The sequence below is a fragment of the Penicillium angulare genome (genome assembly GCF_028827245.1).
Source record: "Penicillium angulare strain IBT 27051 chromosome Unknown utg000012l_segment0_segment0, whole genome shotgun sequence".
Lineage (NCBI taxonomy): Eukaryota > Fungi > Ascomycota > Eurotiomycetes > Eurotiales > Aspergillaceae > Penicillium > Penicillium angulare.
Genome location: NW_026623171.1, coordinates 383,658 through 402,148, shown reverse-complemented (window position 1 = coordinate 402,148; position 18,491 = coordinate 383,658). Strand labels below are relative to the sequence as shown.

Here is an 18,491-nt window from a genome sequence, read left to right as displayed (position 1 = left end):
AATTTGTGCTAGGACAAGTGGTAGCAGTCAGCCAAAGTTACCATTATCTTATTAGGCCTTGTCATAAATGAAAGCATCCTCGCTCGGATCGTTCACTTACTTTTCTTCTCCGGTTCTTGTCGCAATTCTTGCCATTCTCCTCAATATATGATATCAAAATTTCAGTGTCATTGACTACACACGGCTATTGAGACCACTTCTTTTATATCATGTTTATTTTTGACTGGAGCCTGACATGGACCAAGAGCATTATCGCTCTCCTAGTGACGTTATCTGGGGTATTATACTGGTACATTGGAGTTCCAGGCGACATGCCAAAGAATATTCCAAAGGTACCGATTTATATCTCATTGATAGGCCTCTGGAGTGATATGGGCCAAGATACGATTTATGACCGCTGGCTTCGCGAACCGCTAGAAAAGTATGGAGCTGTCCAAATATGGTTTGCAGGGCGGTGGAATATACTTGTTACGCGGCCGCAGTATCTGGTGGATATGTTCCGGCACGAGGATATCTATGCAAAGGCTGGTAGCCAGAAGAAGATTCCTTGGAGTGTGATTGCTGCTCTTGTGGGTGATAATATTATTAATGCTCACGGGCATAATTGGAGGCTGTTTACTTCAATTATGAAGCCTGGGCTGCAGAGGCGAATTACAGATTCAGATCCACTTCTGATGAAGTCGAGGCTATTTATTGATAAATTGTTAGAGGAACAGATAATTTTCGAGGAAAAGGGTGTTGCTGTGAACCCGATCATTCAACGTTGGGCGCTAAGCTGTATGGGACTGAACTTTATGGGTGTTGATATTGAAGTATGTGTCTTTTTGTCTCATTTTTTCTTTAGATTCAAATCCTCGTGGATATGACATTGATGGAAACAGGCCTTAGAGAAGCCGGGGCAACGTCTTGAGCAACTACAAACCATCATCAAGAAGACACTTTTTAAGCCACTCTTCTTCAACTTCCCTGATCTCGATCGGTTTCCCTATCTCTTCCGTCAACGGAAAATTGCTTTCTCAATTATGCAGGAATTTGGTGACCTCCTATGCGACACTGTCCGAAAAAGAACACTAATGGGATATAAAGAAGATAACACAGAGCAAGTTGTGGACCTACTCGACCGCGCCCTCAAAGAAGGGAAAATCACAGAAACGCAGTACAGGAACAACCTCAAAGTTACCTTTTTAACAGCACATGAAAATGCCCAACAGCTGCTTAACTCCGCATTTTGGGAATTAGGAAATAACCAGGCGATCCAGAAGAAACTTCGTTTCGAAATTCTGGCCATGAATACCTTAAACCCAACCGTCGATGAAGTCAACTCAATGCCGTATCTTTTTTCGGTCGTAATGGAGCTTCTCCGTTTGTATCCTCCCGTGTCTCAGTTGATTAACCGTGTGACAACGGGAAAATCTACATTAGGAGGGGAAATCGTCATTCCCAATCGCACATGGGTAGGGTGGAATGCCTATGGTGTACATACGGATTTGCAAGTCTGGGGTCCGACGGCGAAAGAATTCATTCCAGAGCGTTGGGGAAATGATGTGAAAACGATTCAGAATGCTGTCCGCATCAAAACAACACAATGTCACTTCATTGCTTTCAATGCACACTCGAGGAAGTGTCTAGGACAAGGATTTGCTGTTATGCAAATGAAGATCCTATTATTTGAGATGCTTCGGCGTATTGAGTGGACGGTTGATCCTACATACCAATTGAAATTAACATCGGTGGGTTCAAGTTATCATGAGCCTGACGTGAAGCTGTCAAATATGTACATCGACTAATGTATTAACAGGGTGGAATATTGGCTCCTTTAACGCTCCGGGTCATAGTCCAAGAGCGATCAAACGAGACAGGCTTGAATCCATAGATCCTTTCAGCCCGGCGAAAGATTGAAGCCTATTATCTACCTGATGTTCAGAATTCGTCAACGCGTTGCTCCAGGATTGAAATTCTGGGTACAGCTTTATTTGGCGGCTCCGATTCAGAGTTAACGCGTGCAGTGAGGTTATCTACAAGATCTGTGAAGGTTTTGTTGTTCAGTAACTCTGCAAAATGCTACTGAATAGGATTCATACAGCAATAACCTTCAATTCATACTCAGCGGTTGGCTCCCATGATTTAGAAAAGCTTACTTAGAAAGACAGATCAGATTAAGTATATGTAAATCAGAAGCATAGCTACGTGAAATCAGTACTTGAAGAGAGTGATTGGAAATTTGACCTGTTTATCCGAGTCCCTCCCGAGTAGAGCCCTACAGATTACTGTGAGTCTGTGACACAGTGCGCCCGGCCTGGTTTTAAACATATGCCTCCAAGATTTGTTTCTGGACACATGATTATGCCCCGATGGAAATACTGAACGTTGATTGCTTCACCATGATATGTGGTGCACTAGTTAAGTTAACTAGTTAACTAGTTAGTTAATTGAGGTGACGCCTGTTGTCGCCTGAAGGTTAAGGCATAACAAAGCTTGGCAACCGTGACCTCACCGTCTCACAGAAGCTAGCCTTCTTATCTGGTTATCAGATGATCATCGACCCCAACAACATTTCATGCCACCAATTTCTCCCCACCAAAAGAAATGCTGTCTATCTCACTCCCTTCGCTCAGATCTTTCCTTCCATTTTCAAAAGAGAAATATGTCATAAATCTGCCCAGCGTCGAGTCCCTTGACATTGAATCCACGCAGGAAAAACCAGCCCGGGCATTGAAGCACCTACTCAAATTGAATCATGCAAATCATGCGATTCTATACAATAATTTGAAATTTCATAACCATGCTCCTCATGTGAGTGATTCATTCTCTTTTCTAATGCCTTCTGGTCCGGCCTTTGCTGACCTGTTTTCTAGCTTTTGAGTGCGGCGTTTTTACAAGGTGCCGATGCAGAGGACTTAAACCGACTCTACGAGACGGAGTCTAAACTGTTAGATGTGTGGGCTGATTCGCCTGCGGAAGTTACCCCTGATGACTGGAGAGATCATTTAGGATGTCGAGAGTAAGTGTCCCGTGTGATTGGATCATTCTACCAAACGTGTCTAATGACTCCCATGATTGGGATCACAGATATCAGAAGGCATTTGTGGACTTTTATGAGGATGAGTTGGTAAGACTTAATTATGACTGGAAGGAGGTTGTTGCCGAGTATTTATTCTCTGGTGATGAGCCCGTGTTCAATTCCATCATTGCGGACTGTATGTCAAGCTCTATGACGTCGTTTTTCTAGCTCATGGATTTCTACTCCCCTTTACATTTTTTCATACACTAACACTTCATAGTGGGCCATCCGCTCATTCATCTCGCCTATGCATACGAGCTATCTAGTCGCGAGGTAGCGATGGAAGCGCTGGGCCTGGCATCGGTCTGTTACGGCAGTATACATAAGTATATCGACAGGCCAGCGCTTTCGCAGGAAGAGTCATCATACCACGCATCATCAATATTCGAAATCCTCACAAATGTTCGCTCAGACAAGAATATTGAGGTTCTTTTCACCACCCCAGGAAATGGCAATTTGAACCAACTCTTCAGCAAGCACGAAGCAGTCTTGCTCAACCACTGGAATGCATGGAAAATTGAGAATCCAATCGAGCAATTTCGTGAAAGTCAGCAACTTGCCGCTGGACTCTTGCTTGCGACACATAAGCATCAGACTGGGAGTCATGACTTTTTCCTCGTCCATATTCTCACTACCAGTCACGCCGTCCGCGTCTTGTTGCCCTTTATTCCACCAAGGTTCCAGATTCCACTCATCCGTCAATGGTGGTTGATGACGTTGGCGATTTACATTTCACAGCTATGTCCAGGGATCCCGGTGGATGAGGTCCATCAGTTTGATCTTCAACGGAGGAACTGGGAGTGGGTGGCAGGCAAGGCAATTCGGAGTAAGCACTCCACAGATGCCCACTACGTCAAAGCTTTAAGGTCATTGAAACAGATTGAGACGACGTGGGGTGATCAGGATGGCTTCTATCTGAAAGCAGCGGTCAAGTTTGCCGATGAATTTAATGGCTGGGGTGGGTTTGTGTGATTGGACTTGTTTTTCTTGGTTATCACTGGAAATTACACCTAAAATATGAGGACCTGACGCCGAAAATAACCGCTTTGGAGGCCAGAAACGGCAGCCTCTCCACTTGTAACTTTGACATCCAGCTGCCTCTTGACCTCCCACTGCCTGTAAGGCTGTAACATCTCTATTCTGCACCCGCTCAGAACTTTTAGTTTTCCTCCTGTCCTAATGCTAACGCTCGACTTGCATGCCTGTTCCCCTCGTTTCTACTGGCGACCAAAACGACGCCGAAAATAGCTCCCTTTCAACTGAATTCAAGTCCCAGTCTTTGTCCTGTTCTCTTCTATGGCACCTGCACCTGTACATCCAGCTCAAATTGATAAGCACAAATACTGGACCGACCCCATTCTTTACAAGGAAACTCGAGCCAGACTGGAACATTTTCGCAGTCTAAGATGGCTCTTTCTAAAACTTAATAGCACTGTCATATTTAAAACGCGAGGCTGCCTTTCGGTGATCAAGAAAACTCCCATTTTCTCCTTAAAGTAGGCATCCGAGTACACTAGAAAGGATTAAAAGGAAGAGCGCGTCACAAATTAGGCCAATGCCGCGGTGGTTAATCCATATGCAATAGAACCAAGTTGCATTTCCTCCTCAGGGTAACGTGGAATAAGGGAATGACACCGCTTCATTGAAATCAGTGAAAAATGGCTGCACCGACAATGCCGCGCTTTCAAAGACAGGAGGATATGCACCAGAATATGCCCAGTCAATCAACCACACTTGTTCATGCTGATCTAAGATCAGATTTTGAGGACTGATGTCGTTGTGTGTAAGGACAAACTTGGCAAAATGGAATGGCGGAATGTCTTTTGGGGCTTTATGGACACTTTTGCAGATATCTAGCTTGTGGTTAAACCAAGCTTCCATTTCAGCAGTGTCCATAAAAGGCCCGGACTATAGTCTGTGAAGAACCGACCTCGACTTCGCCCTCCACCAATGGGACCAGGCTGTGAAAGCTGAATAGACTGCATCTCTTGGATTATTTCAGCAACCTGCGCTGCGTCCCTTGAATGTCACGGGATAGGCTGTTCCAGCTCTCATCCAGTGGTTGACCTGGGATAAAATCCATCACAATATAGCCAGATGTACCAAAATATTGTGTACCATCTTTGACCTGAAATGAGCCATAGACTCTTGGGGCTCGAATGATCATTCATCGCATATTGGTACCACTGTGAATTAATGGCGCACATGATGACCTTGGGCTGGTCTGGAATGCGACTTCAACATGTCGTCAACGACCAACATTTCGTATTCTTTGATCGAGAGCGCAAGGAAGCTTTGGCTGTACGTACTAGTACAGTCTCACGGAATTATCCACGGCGATAGTGAGTGGCGCAATATGTTGTGGGATGATGGAGGCCATCATTTGGTCGTGGTTGACCATATTTTTATCTTCCCATTACAAAACAAAAAAAAAAACAAAAACAAAAACGTACATTTCGTGCAACTGTATTAGTTATATTCCAAGGCTGAAGATAGTAAACCCCGAGTATGGCATTAAAGGTCTAAGATAGTCAAATAGTCAAACACATTAGGAGATCTTTTAAATAGTCTCAAATTATCAGTGTTCGTGTCGCATCTAGTTGAATGTCACCTAAGACAATGGGCCTGTAGTTTTGACTACTTGTGTTGCAAGATACACAGCTCAAGGCGCCCGGATCCAAGTTCAAGTTGCTCTTTGTTTTTCTTCGCGTTGTTCTAGATCTATACTAGTCGACCTTTCCCTCGGAAACAGAAGATAATTCGATCTAGGGTAGCTCGCTTCAAATTCATTGCATATCAGTGGGATTTAAATATCTATGTGACCTCTTTTGTATCATGGCTTATTTCTTGAGCAGGCCCAAGAGGTTGATGCTCTTGGGGCGCTCGATGGGCATACCTAGAGCACGATCCCAAATGAGCTGAACCAGGGGACCGAGAGCACGACTGACGCCAAAGGCGACGGTGTAGTACAAGGGCTGTTGGAATCCATAATGATAAAACAGAACACCAGAAGCAGCGTCAACGTTGGGGTGAGGGTTCTTCGTCTAGTGGGAAAACAAAGTTAGCTATACAATCTCTCTCGCGTAAATGGGCTTTCCATACCTTTCCATGTTCAGTAAGGACACCAGGGGCAATTTCAGCGTTCTTCTTCACTAGCTGGAACACTGGGTTGGCAAGAACATCCGGGCGGGAATCGGCAAAGTCCATCAAAGCCTCAAAGCGAGGATCAGGCTTGCGGAGCACACCATGTCCATAGCCGGGTACAACGCGGCCAGACTTCAGTGTATCCCACAGGTATTTACGGACATCCTCATCTGTAAACTTGGTGCCGATGTTGTCCTGCATAGCCATAATCCAACGCAGAACCTCTTGGGCTGCAAGACCATGCAAGGGACCAGCCAGACCCAGCAGACCGGCACTGTAGCTGAGGAATGGATCACTTAAGGCACTGCCAACGAGATGGGTCGCATGGGCGGAAACGTTGCCACCCTCGTGATCACCATGGAGTGCGAGGTAGAGACGAAGGAGATCATGGAAATCCTTGTTCTCCTCGCCACCTTTTCCAAGCAGCTCGGCAAAGTTGTGCGACCAGTCCTGGGTAACATCGAGCTTCTGGTTACCGACAAGGTCAATTTCTTGGGGGCGGAAGACGAGAGCGGCAACACGCGGGATCTTGGCGAGAAGAGAAATGCAGTCATCAAAAGTAGGCTCCCAGTACTCAGCCTTGTTGAGGCCCTTCTCGTATGCTTGGGCAAACTTGGACTCTGTGTTAAGTGCAGCTACGGCGACAGATAGTTGAGTCATCGGGTGCATGGACTTGGGGAAAGTCTTGATCAACTCCAAGATGTGTGGTGGCAGGTGTGATTTCTCTGCGAGCTCTTTGGAGAATGCCCGCACTTGAGCAGTAGAGGGAACTTGGCCAGTTAAAAGCAGCCAGAACATAGCCTCTGGAAGCATTTCAGTTCCTGTGGTTCCCTTGGGCAATTCATTTTGGCAATCTTTGATCGTCTTTCCATGGAATCGAATGCCCTCGTCGGCGTCGAGGACGGAACCTTCCCACAGCATCGCCTTGAGACCACGCATACCACCAATGACATTTCCAACCTTGACATCACCGATAACTTCGTCTCCTTGAGCCTTGACTTGCTGAAGAAGCTCTCTCTTGGCTGGGATGACTCCCTTGAGCGCGGTTTTCAAGTCGGATTCGGCGGTCGCATAACGTCGGGCCGAGAATAGCGGGCGCGTCGCCTGGAATGTGGTCAGTCAATGGCCATGCAGCGCCCATAGGAAGTTCAGTGAGTAGTGCAATTCAAGATGATTCTCTTACCTGGCTCAGTTTTGTAGCATGTCGAGTCGCTCTGAAAGTCATGGCCATTGTGGGCTGGTGATTAATGGGTCCGGGGTAGAATTGTGGGGGCGGAAGGGAGGGTGCGGAGAAGGGTAGAGGGGGATGGTTGATTCAACGTGAGGTACGTGAGGTCTCTCAGGACTCAGGAGAGATGGATCTCGGGGAAAGAGGAGTATGTGGAGTATTTAAAAAAGAAGGAAGGATTCTTCAAAAGCCTTCCGGTAAATAAGATACAAAGTTTGAGTGCTTCTTTTTAGTGGGTTGATCAGCCTGGCCCATGTCATTCTGCATCGGTTGCACGCGGCTTTCCTCTCGTTGCTTGGACCGAGGCCCGGTTATGCATGATTTAGCCCTCCGGTTGTCGGCCCATGTGAGGGGGTAATTATTCGGATCAGTCAAATTGACTTGAATGAATTGGAATAAAATGCGATTATATTTAACCAGATTGAACAAAATTGAACTTTTGTGTTCCTTTTAGGATATATCAATATAGATCTATCGAATCTTGTACACACAGGGTTTGAGGACCTGAGCCTCCTGCTCGGGCGTCATTCCAGTGCTAGCATCAGGCTTGCGATCCACAAATCGCTTCTTCCCTCCAGCTGCAGGGGCGCTAACAGACGGGGCATGCTTTCCCTTTGTAGGGCCGCTGCCTACCTTCAAAAATTCCATCTTGACAAACATCTTGTTGGATTTGTCGACTGTCTCTGACTTGAGCACAAATCCACGGGTTCGGAATACCTCCACGAAAGCAGAAATGTCAGTCTCGTCAGCAGCATCACTGCGACGAGCATCCTCAGCATAGATCTCGGCATCCTCAACATCTTCATCATCATCACCATTCTTCTTTTTCGGCTGCTTCTTCTGCTGAGTTTTGCTCAGTGCGGGCTTTTGGGCCCCAATCTGTGACTTCTTGCGGTTGACTTTTCCAAATCGACTCTTGACCTCACTAACCCAGCACTCGCCTTTACCATCACCACGTAGAATGCGCCATGCCTCTTCCACGAACGAAACCCAGTTGGTTCCCATCAAACTTAAACAGAAGACGGCCACATCCATAGATCCGTCTTCAAGAGGCAAATTAGAGATGTCCGCCTTGGTGATGAGAGAGTCTGGGGCCTGGAGATCGTAGCTGTTAAGATTGAGCTTTAACTTCTTCGCCGACGGGGTCAAAGCGCGTGCAAATCCGGCATCGCCACAGCCGAGATCAGCGATGCTACAAGCTCCATTGGGTCTGCGAGGCAGGGGAGGTGGCTTATTGGGGTTTAGCTTGCTTCCTCTCTTTGGCATGGGTACAACACCTCGACGGCGGACGAATTGAATGTAGCCATCTACTGGGTTAGAAGGCCAGGATTCCTTGACCTGGCGGGAGAAACCAGCATGGTATTCATCGAAGAGTTCCGGGTTGGCGTTGAAGAGCTCCACGGCCTTCGAAGAATCGGTTGTGTAGAGGGTCTCATTGAGATGGCGGAAGCGAGAAGAAATCAATTTTTGGCGCATAGCTTGCTGGAGCGGTGTCAAGGTCGCCGATGTTGTTGGAGGTGCGCTCAATGATTCGACTGCAGGGGTTGGTGCGGCAGCGGTAGGCGTAGAGGTTGCGTTTTCTTTCTGGGCTTGGTCGGGTCGGTCCGTTTGGTCCTTCTGCTCCTTTTTGTTCTTGTTCTTCTTCGCACTCTTCTTTGGGGTATGCTCTTCGTCTTTGGGAGTGTCGGCAGGTTTGTTCTCCTGGGCACCATCGACTATTGTTTGGGCAGGCTTCTCGGGTTGCTTCTCGTTCTTCTGCTTCTTCGCAGCTTTGTTTGCGTTTCTGGGTCTAGCAGAGTGGCCCTCGATATGCTTCCGATACATCTCATCGACATTTCCGCGGGTGATGCTGTCATTTCCGCGCTTTCGCTTGTTGTTCTTCGCATTGTTGGCCTTGGAAGTCGATTCTTTCGCGGCCTTGGACGCTTCAGTCTCGCGTTTGGGAGTCGAGGAGAGCGACCATCCTGGAACAGCGAACATGGTGAAATGCTTCGCTTTTTTCTCGCCCAGTTATAAATTCCGTATAGTTGTGGAATCAAAAAGTTGAGGAAATTTTCGAATGGAAGAGCTGCGGAGCTGCTAGTGAAGAAAAAAAAAAAAAAAAAAATTCCCTAATCTCCGCACCGTGAACCAAGGTATCCACTCTAGAGTATTGGGTAAGGCAAATACGTTTATTACGCGTCATTTCCCCGATTGGCCGCGCCGGTGGACGTTGATACTGTACTTACCATACCGACTACTGTTGGCATCCACCTGGGCAATGTTAGGATTCGTCGTTGAAACTTGCGAAACGGGGGCAAGTCTCAATCTTTCTGAGATAAAGAATTTATGATGTTCGGATTTTGAATTTCGCAATATTTTTAGGCAATTATATACTACTAGTCTTCTAGAATCAAATAGATCAAGTGCTTCGTGTTACCGTGACAAACTTGAATCAGTAGATCTCGTTGGATACATATGTATATACTATGCACATAATAGTCACTCCAAGCTTGCACGTTGCGCTCAAGAAGTTCAAGTTCAACTACATAAACATGCGCTTGGAAATTTTGAAGCAAGGTTGCCCAGGTGATCAATGAATGATGAGGGATATAATCAAATGTTCATTAAACTTGAAGCTTGCTATACTCTGGGACCAGACTGAAACATACTACCAATAACGCCGTCATAATTCATCAAAGTAACCTCGTCTTTTCAGTTCAAGCTCGTGCCTTGCCCTTGCCCTTTCCGTCAATCTCTTGTTCTTCTTCTTCCTCCTCTTCAGAGTCGCTCATAAATTCATCATCATCATCATCAAACCCAATGAATCGACGTGATGCAGGTTTCGCTGTCGAGCCAGATGGGCCAGCAGTAGCTGAAGGCGCACCGTTCTCGTCTTCATCGTCCTCATCTGATGTGGATGAGTCCATGTGGTCACTGCCTTCACTAGCACTAGTACTTGAGCCACCCAGAATTGTATCGCGAAGATTGTCTGTCCATGTCCCCTCCTTCATAGCCAAAAGAACTGCCTCTCGCGCCTTTTCATTCATTTCATCCTTATCATCCATCCACTGTCCATTGATCTTCTCCTTTCCGCCCCCATTCTTCAACTCTTCTTGGCGCTTTTCGGCCATTTCAACAACAGACTGCCACCGTTCACGACGCTCTTCTTTTTCTTTCTTATCCATCTCTGGCTTGACGGCGAGATATTCGGCAAGAGCTTTAGCCTCGTTCACAGTACGTAGACGGCGTCCATCAAGATTGCGACTAGAACTGTTGTTGTCGCCCTGGTTGCGCTTGCGTTTGCTGGACATGCGACCACCCGCCGCACGAAGCTGGGATCCGAATCCACCCTTTCCTCCACATAGCGGGACGGAAAGGCGCATAGGCAGGAGACGGGATGTAGCAGATTCGCCATCTTGAATGATCAAGGACTGTATGGAACCGGTGTCGGGGAGGATTTGTTTATTACTGGTGGTCGTGAGAATGAGACGCTGTAGGGATAAAGACAACGGGAGATATGAGGCGACTTTGTCCGTGAGGTCGGAGATGCTCGAGGTCGAGGGCAGTGAGAATGAGACTGTAGATGGCAGCGACAGCCCGGGAAAGGTGGAAAGCAGAACGTTCACAGTTGAAGAAGCCATGGTGGGCTCACGGTGGGAATTCAAAAGGGTCAACAATAAAACCTCGACAGATAGCCAAATCGTAAAGTTGAGGTGGGTCAAATACATGAGGCGGCTGTTGCTGTCCTCAGTCAGGTGACCGATGACTAAGCGATAACACGATCTCGTGACCTCGTGTCTTTCTGAGATAACTAGATACATCGCGACGCGACTTCAGCTTCCTTGCTAGCGCTCGCTCCATTCTACTCCCCTCCTACACAGCCTCGGAATATCATTTACGACGGTACTATCTATTTCAACTGGTCGCATCGAACTGTGAGGTTTTATCCGGTTTCCCATACAGCAAATATCTCGCATGAAACGTGAAGTGTCTTGCCTTTTTAGGCATCCCGTCCAGCCATTACCTCTTCCGATCCAATTGTGATGTTTTGCTTCTGCAAAAAGTGACAATTGGGGTCAACCACCCTAACCAGCGTCCCAGTCGTGTCTCTCGACGAGACTTAATACATCACGGGAAATGCATATTGAAAGCACGACTAGTAGCATTGATCTTGATGGATTGAATGCGCGAAAGTGTTATCGAACACGTCCAGATCACCAAAAGACGGTTGACTATGCTGGTGCTCATATGAGCCAGGCGTCAGTTTTCCAATGCTGGGCAATATGCAGGTCACAAACGGATGGCCAGCGCATGCACACGAGGATAAAATGTGAAAGGAGAAAGCAGGAGGAACACGCCGGACGCCTCACTTGAGGCCGTCTTTGGGAGCATCAGCGATAAGAGGCAACAAAGGTCGATGATTACATAAGGTATGCTGGTATCTGGATATCCCGGGGCACACATCTATGGTGATTTGGAGACTCGGCGCCTAGGACACGATGGTTCCTATTACATACGCTTGGTTGCAGCGAAATACGTTGGTCCACTCGCCGGAATCACTCCTCAACTCCCTGAATCTGCCCAGGCAGACTTTCATGGTTAGGATTGTCGCGAGGCCAACGCATTTCTGTCTGTTATCGAGATCTTTTGCTCGACTATAGGCTGTTGGCACGTTCCGGATGGCAATGTCTCTCTCCACTATACTTATGTGTTTCTTGATATTAGCTCGCCTACGTGTCTTCATTGATGGTTTCTACTGTCGGCTGTCCCGTGCGTATTCCAACAAAGGAGATACCTGGGTATCTAGCCCCTGCTTTCTACCTCCGTTTTATTCTTTGGCCTTGGGCCACTGCCTGCCTTGAATCTCGACACTAGTCACCGATTCAACTTTTTCAAAGGTCCAGACCGCCCATGTTAGCCATCCCTTTGCGAGTTAGCTTGCAAACGATTGATGGGTGTCGACTACTCCAATAATGAACTTGATTCATTCTTATTCAGTGCGATTTTTTCGGATGTTCTTTGTTCGTTCTATTGAATGCCCTCCTGCATTGGAGAGGAAACAAAAACTTGTCCTTGAGGTTTCTGAACTACACACAAGACACTCGCTTCATGACCCGAGACTTTGCTAGCTTCGTTACTACGAAGTAGCGGGAATTCCGTGAGCCGCCAATTTGACCTGTCGTACTATGCTATACCCAATCGCGATGATATTCGACTGTGCCGGGGTCGTGGACGTTGTGAGCCTTGTTCATCTGGTCGACACTCTTCCCTCGGTCCCTCTCTACTCAACCCTTCCAGTCCACCATATCTCAGGGGCAATCAATTGTGTTCTGACTAGTGGCCGTGAAACCATATCGCTTGCTTTGATTTTTTTTGTTCTGGATGATTTTAAACTTTCGTCACATCCAGTCTATGGAACAGGACTTCTTTTGAATGAGAAGATCAAAGCTTTGGCTTGTCTGATTCATATTTTGGCGTGATGTCTCCAGTTTGATCTTTATTTCCAATGACGATAAATAATTGACAAGCAATGGTTGTTCAAGCTTCTTGTTATAGAGACTTTTGACGGGCTCCTGAATGCCGGGCATCGATTGTTATGAGTTTATGAGCCCCTGGATTATTGTATACCGGTGAACCGCCGTTTCCTCTGTCGAGGCAGGGGAGACGGCCCCCCCCCCTTTTTTTTATAAGTACCCCTCTTCTCCAAATATTTCGAGTTTCAGCTAACTGGTCAGGCAATTGACAGAATCGGTCTGGGAAACACTGCCCCGGTTCCTAGAAAAGGAGGGTACTGGACAGCCCAGCCATAATAAAAACAAGTACCACATGCGAAAAATAGGAGCAGATCAAACCGAAAACGAAGTTTCCACAGCTGTCTTTGGACAAATATCCGTTTATGACCGGGTTGTCAACCCGCGAGACTCTTCGAACGCCGTTAACCCTACTGTTCTGCTAGTGAAATAGAACACGAAATCTGCATGGCCCCTACCCTACAAAATTAACGGAACATAGACTTCTCCACCTTTTAGGAAGGCTATCAATTGCGGCAAGTGCTCAAGATATTAGGCCTTTTTTTTTTTTTTTCGAAAACAGAGGTATCGAGCGAATCGGGACTGGATTCTCGCCTGTCTGGAGGCGTTGAGGATATATCCAAGTGATGGACCTCACATACATGTCTCTGCGTTTCAAATTATCCCTCTTTCTTTTCTTCTGACACATACAGTATCTACGGAGCTTTGTCTTCTCGTTCCACGTCTACGTCTCTGTGTCTGTGTCTCCCCCCAGGGCTATAGTCAGCTCTCTTTGTAGTTCACGACGCTGGGTTACTTCAAGGATCATGTGCTCTACTTTCTAAACGACTTCAATTAATCACATCTTTAGACCCATGCTACTGTTGAACATGAGTTGTTGCATCAGTCATTTTACCAACCACATCCTGTCAGTAACACCGAAATGCTGGAACGTATAGCATTATTCTTTTTTATTGAATAGTATAGTCCTGGACAAAACAACTGTAAATTCCCGTTCATGCAACTTCACCTGGTGACTCGCGCACCCAGTGGCCACTTTTTCCACCTTGCTTTTCTATCAATCGTACATCCCCAATGATCATGCCTTTATCTACTGCCTTGAGCATATCATAGACTGTCAATGCCGAGCCCATAGTGGCACTCATGGCCTCCATTTCGACTCCCGTTCGACCAAAGCAGCTGACAGTGGCAACGATTTCCATCGCGCCACATTCATAACCGCTAGTAGATCGAGGGTCGATCAGCTCAACACTAACCTCCGCCCCGGTAATGCCAATCCCTGGGTGACATAGGGGGACAATGTCTGGAGTGCGCTTAGCCGCCATAATGCCTGCAATTCGAGCAATGCTGAATACGTCGCCCTTGTGGGACCCCTGTCCGTGTCGCAGAAGCTCCCATGGCTTTATTTTGGAGAAGGAGACTATACAGGCTGCAGTTGCTAGTCTCTTCGTTTCGGGCTTTTCGGTGATCTTCGTCATGTGAACTGTTTGGTTGGGGGTGAGGTGCGGAAGTTCGGAATCAGATATGTTTGGAAGAGAGCGAGGGTTGGGCTTTTGAGATTTCTGTGGTGTGTATTCTTTGTCTTCGGTGCTAGGGCGTCCAGTACTGTAAAGTCGACTATGTATCCTGGACGGGGAAAGGCCCAGTAGATGCGTGGGAATACTGGGGTACTTTGGCCTTGAGTTGGAAAATGGTCCGGATGGAAATATTTGACTATCTATTTTCAACTATCAGCACAGGATTCAAACAAATGACCTGAGCTATCTCAGAATATGAACTTGGATACATAAACAATATGAATTTATATTGACATAACAGTCCCATGAAACTTGGCTTACCCGCGCCAGAGTCATGGTCAAGGTGTACAAAGTCATTCAATCATCGCAGTCGTTAAAAAAAAAGAGGAAAAAGAGAGATATGGCCTACCCACCGATAAGAATCATAGGTCGGTTTTTCATATTTTCAAGCTGGCCAATGCCAGCATGCTTTGCCTTTTTGCGCTTAACAGCCATTCCAATGATATTCAGAATTTCCCGCTCCCTTTCATGTGTCAAAACACCTTGATCACTGAGATGAGCTGCACTCTGTACTGTTTCCAAAAGTCGAAGATTCTGCAATGCCTCCTCATCAATTGGATTCCCACCGTTCTCCCTCCGGATGATATCCCGCAGTGAAACCTCGGAATTCCCAAAGAGACAAACCTTCAAATTGCCATCACCTGTGATACGCAACCGATTGCAAGTTCCACAAAAGTTATGCGTCATGCTCGTGATAAACCCAACGCGGCCCTCGAAACCAGGCACACGGTATGTCTTGCTGGTATCATTCTTGTGGTCCGTCACTTTTTCCAGCGCAGGATATTTCTCCCGAATGATAGCCAACATTTCTTGGTAGGGCAGCATTTTTTTCTTATTCCACTTATTACCGTCAAATGGCATATATTCAATGAAGCGCACCTCGACAGGCTTCTCACGACCAAGCTCCACAAATGGGACAATTTCACGATCATTCATACCGCGCATTACGACGCAGTTGATTTTCAGCTTAATCCCCGCTCCGGCTTTGTTCATATCCAGTATCCGCTCAATGCTTCTCATCACGGCCTCGAACCCTTTGCGCCGTGTCATGATTTGGAATTGAAATGGGTCCAGGGTATCGAGGCTTAGATTTACACCCGTTAGCCCTGCTTCGACCATGGGCTCAAGCTTTCGGTGCAAGGATATTCCATTTGTTGTGAGACAAATCTCGCGGAGGCCGTGCTGTCGCAGCTGGCCAATTTGCTGCATCAACGGAATTATGTCCTTGCGGACGGTTGGTTCTCCGCCTGTCAACCGGATCTTTGTAACGCCCTGGGAAACAAAGAGAGACGACAAGTACAGGATTTCCGGGGATGTTAACAGGTGGGATTGTGGAGATAATTCCACCCCTTCTTCTGGCATGCAGTATAAACAGCGGAGATTGCAGCGTTCGGAGATACTGATTCGTAGGTAGTCATGCTGGCGGTTGAAAGAATCGGTGAGAAATTCAGAGAAGGGTTTTGCGGATTTCAAATCACCGATTCTCGAGGAAGCTGCAATGGGATGTTGAGGTATTTCGCTCGTGGGTGGTCTTGTGGGTGGTGTGGGTGGTGAGGGTGGGGCAATGGAGCTGGTGCTGCGGCACCGCGGAGGCGTACGAAGCCCTCGCCGAATGGGGCATAAGAAGGATCCTCGAGAGATCATGAGTGCGTAGCTTGTCAACGGATTGCAGAGAAAGAGGACATTTCGAGAAGAGGAAAATTATTAAAAGAGAGAGTAAGAGGATAGAGGGGAGGGGGGAAAGAGCCAGCGTGGAATGAGAGAGTCTTATCGCATGGACATGCCTGGTTATCTTGGGGACTTGCCATCTTGGATCATTTGGATACGAGGAGAAGCGCTTAGTCACGCATGTTGGTCACGTTCAAATGATCTTTCGGTGGGCTCCGGCCTGGTTCCTCTATCTGTACAGATCGGGTTCCAGTTGTCCGTACCAATAGTTACCTCTCTGCTGATAGGTAATCGAAAGTGGAGTCAATTTGACACGGGCTCCACTGCAATTAAATACTGGCCCTGGAACCTCGTTAACGCAGCCGAGTCGTCCGTTGAGTCCCCCGCATTTTCTTGTAGTCCACTGGCAGAAAAAAAACGGGATGGATCAACGTGTTCTAACGTGTCTTTTTTTGCCCAAAAAATGACTCGGTTTTGGTATATATGTGTTGATGACCGGAGCCAAAGCGTATGCAGCTCAGTTCCCTGCCCGTTTGCCCGCTAATCTATCTACATAGAAGACGTAATTATGAAAAAGAAGTACTGCTTAGATTCGTGGCATCCTCATACTCAGCGTTACGGACGCAGATACTGTCCAGCTTACCTTTTTTACGTATATCCTAAACGCAAACACCAATGAACAAGAGACACGATAAGCGTCCCGTAATGATTCCTTCTCATGGCACACATCGAAAAATGTATGGAGTGCCAGCATGGTATGCATGAGGCACGATTGTTGGCACGCTATGGCTGGTCCGGGGTGCCCTCTTTTTACTGCGTGCCCCCTTCCAGCTGCAACATATTTTCCCAAATCCTCCCAACTTGAATGGTAAGAAGAATTCCAAATATTATGATATGACTACTCTCGATCATTTGGCCACGGTTCTCAAGCAGGTCGGGATATCGGACTCTTTCCAAAAAAAGCCAATTTCAGACGAGCAATACAGTTCTGGTTTGGATATCTTTGCTGCAAGGCTCAGAGTGGGAGACTTACAAAGATTTCATCATCCCGCATCTATCTTTTCTCATCACGTCTCTCTTCAACTCGCGTGACCGTATCTCGGTAGTAGAAATAGGCCCTGGTCCGAAAAGCGTGCTAGGCGATCTACCGGGCCACCTGCGAGAAAAGGTTGGGAAGTATGCTGCGTTTGAGCCGAACCACTTGTTTGCAGCAAGTGTAACAAAAAAGGCTAGACCCTACCCCTGAGCTGGATTCACCACTTCCTGGCCTGCAGTGCCTGCCTGAAATCCATAGAATGTCATTCTCTCTCCACAGCAAGAGAGCTAGTATCGATGCCTGTGAAAATCACCCCCACGAGAAATTTGATGTCATCATCTTCTGCCATAGCATGTACGGTGTGAAGCCAAAGACGAGATTCATCGAGCAGGCCATCGAAATGCTCGTTAAATAGCCTTCAAGCGGTCTAGAGGTTGTCTTCCATCATGATGATAGTCTACGTATTCCATAGATTAGCGTGCCATCAAGCGGCCACTTTCCCTACAGGAACTGTATGTGTGGCAGACAATTATGACGTACTGAATTGTTTCGCTTCTTTCATTGCAGGGTTCACTGTCGAGGAGGAGAAAAACTGGAATGTCCAAGGCAAATGGCGAAAAGTATGTCGCGCCTTAGGCCGTGGCGGAGAATTTCCTTCAAACCGGCTCTCCTCCAGCTATCCCAATATCATGACCGCCTTTACCAGGCACTCAGTTGCTTTGCCAGAGTTATCTATGCAACCTTGCATTGCAACATTCAAATGTTTCTTTCTATATCTAGGCCTAAAATTTTCGAGCCTGCTACTAGCCTTCAATTCTCCTTGCTGTCCCACTCGAGCTGCAGTGACCTATGTAGGTGCATACCTATCCTAGTCCTGGAGGTACTCCATAATACTCACCTTTTACCTACCTAAGAGACTTTTACCACTGGTAGAGCAGACTTTCCCCGCCGCTCAAGCCTCAAATCTTTCTAAAGGTTCCTTCCCCTGGTCCGTAGCACTGATCCTGCCTCCTGGTTCTTGTAATTCCACCAATCCTTTTCAAGTTTGCAAACCCAGTAGTCTTACCCCCACACTGAGTTCGAATCAAATGTCGCAGACTGCGCATAGGCTGTGTCACCACAGGAGATTATGATTATTTCACTCGGTAGGCTCTGTTCTTCCTTTCCTCCGATTTCAGACGGCGGGTTTGATGATGCGATTCTAGTCCATGCTATTCTGCGCCCAGTGGACCCAACGGACTAGAACACGCCTCACTATACTTGC

The 18,491-nt window shown here is 47.0% G+C and overlaps 6 protein-coding genes across 6 annotated transcripts; 2 read left to right on the top strand and 4 right to left on the bottom strand.

Annotated features, from left to right (window-relative positions):
* Positions 1–209: 209 nt before the first annotated feature.
* xanG (cytochrome P450 monooxygenase xanG) lies at positions 210–1,787 on the top strand (the record flags this gene model as incomplete). The annotated part of the gene is made up of 2 exons (XM_056928993.1): positions 210–812; positions 882–1,787. 2 exons carry the CDS (start codon positions 210–212, stop codon positions 1,785–1,787), a joined length of 1,509 nt encoding a protein of 502 aa, XP_056772355.1.
* Positions 1,788–2,586: 799 nt separating this feature from the next.
* N7478_012782 (questin oxidase family protein) lies at positions 2,587–4,033 on the top strand (the record flags this gene model as incomplete). Its single annotated transcript, XM_056928992.1, has 4 exons — positions 2,587–2,793; positions 2,856–3,001; positions 3,070–3,197; positions 3,282–4,033. 4 exons carry the CDS (start codon positions 2,587–2,589, stop codon positions 4,031–4,033), a joined length of 1,233 nt encoding a protein of 410 aa, XP_056772354.1.
* A 1,868-nt stretch (positions 4,034–5,901) lies between these two features.
* Positions 5,902–7,436, bottom strand: mcsA (putative citrate synthase Cit1; the record flags this gene model as incomplete). Its single annotated transcript, XM_056928991.1, has 3 exons — positions 5,902–6,105; positions 6,164–7,309; positions 7,389–7,436. 3 exons carry the CDS (start codon positions 7,434–7,436, stop codon positions 5,902–5,904), a joined length of 1,398 nt encoding a protein of 465 aa, XP_056772353.1.
* Positions 7,437–7,904: 468 nt separating this feature from the next.
* On the bottom strand, positions 7,905–9,413 carry N7478_012780 (25S rRNA (adenine645-N1)-methyltransferase; the record flags this gene model as incomplete). The annotated part of the gene is made up of 1 exon (XM_056928990.1): positions 7,905–9,413. The coding sequence occupies one exon, from the start codon at positions 9,411–9,413 to the stop codon at positions 7,905–7,907; it is 1,509 nt and encodes a 502-aa protein (XP_056772352.1).
* A 719-nt stretch (positions 9,414–10,132) lies between these two features.
* On the bottom strand, positions 10,133–11,056 carry N7478_012779 (telomere maintenance SDE2 family protein; the record flags this gene model as incomplete). The annotated part of the gene is made up of 1 exon (XM_056928989.1): positions 10,133–11,056. One exon carries the CDS (start codon positions 11,054–11,056, stop codon positions 10,133–10,135), a length of 924 nt encoding a protein of 307 aa, XP_056772351.1.
* Positions 11,057–13,941: 2,885 nt separating this feature from the next.
* N7478_012778 (molybdopterin cofactor biosynthetic protein) lies at positions 13,942–16,167 on the bottom strand (the record flags this gene model as incomplete). The annotated part of the gene is made up of 2 exons (XM_056928988.1): positions 13,942–14,536; positions 14,873–16,167. The coding sequence occupies 2 exons, from the start codon at positions 16,165–16,167 to the stop codon at positions 13,942–13,944; spliced, it is 1,890 nt and encodes a 629-aa protein (XP_056772350.1).
* Between the last annotated feature and the right edge of the window lie 2,324 nt (positions 16,168–18,491).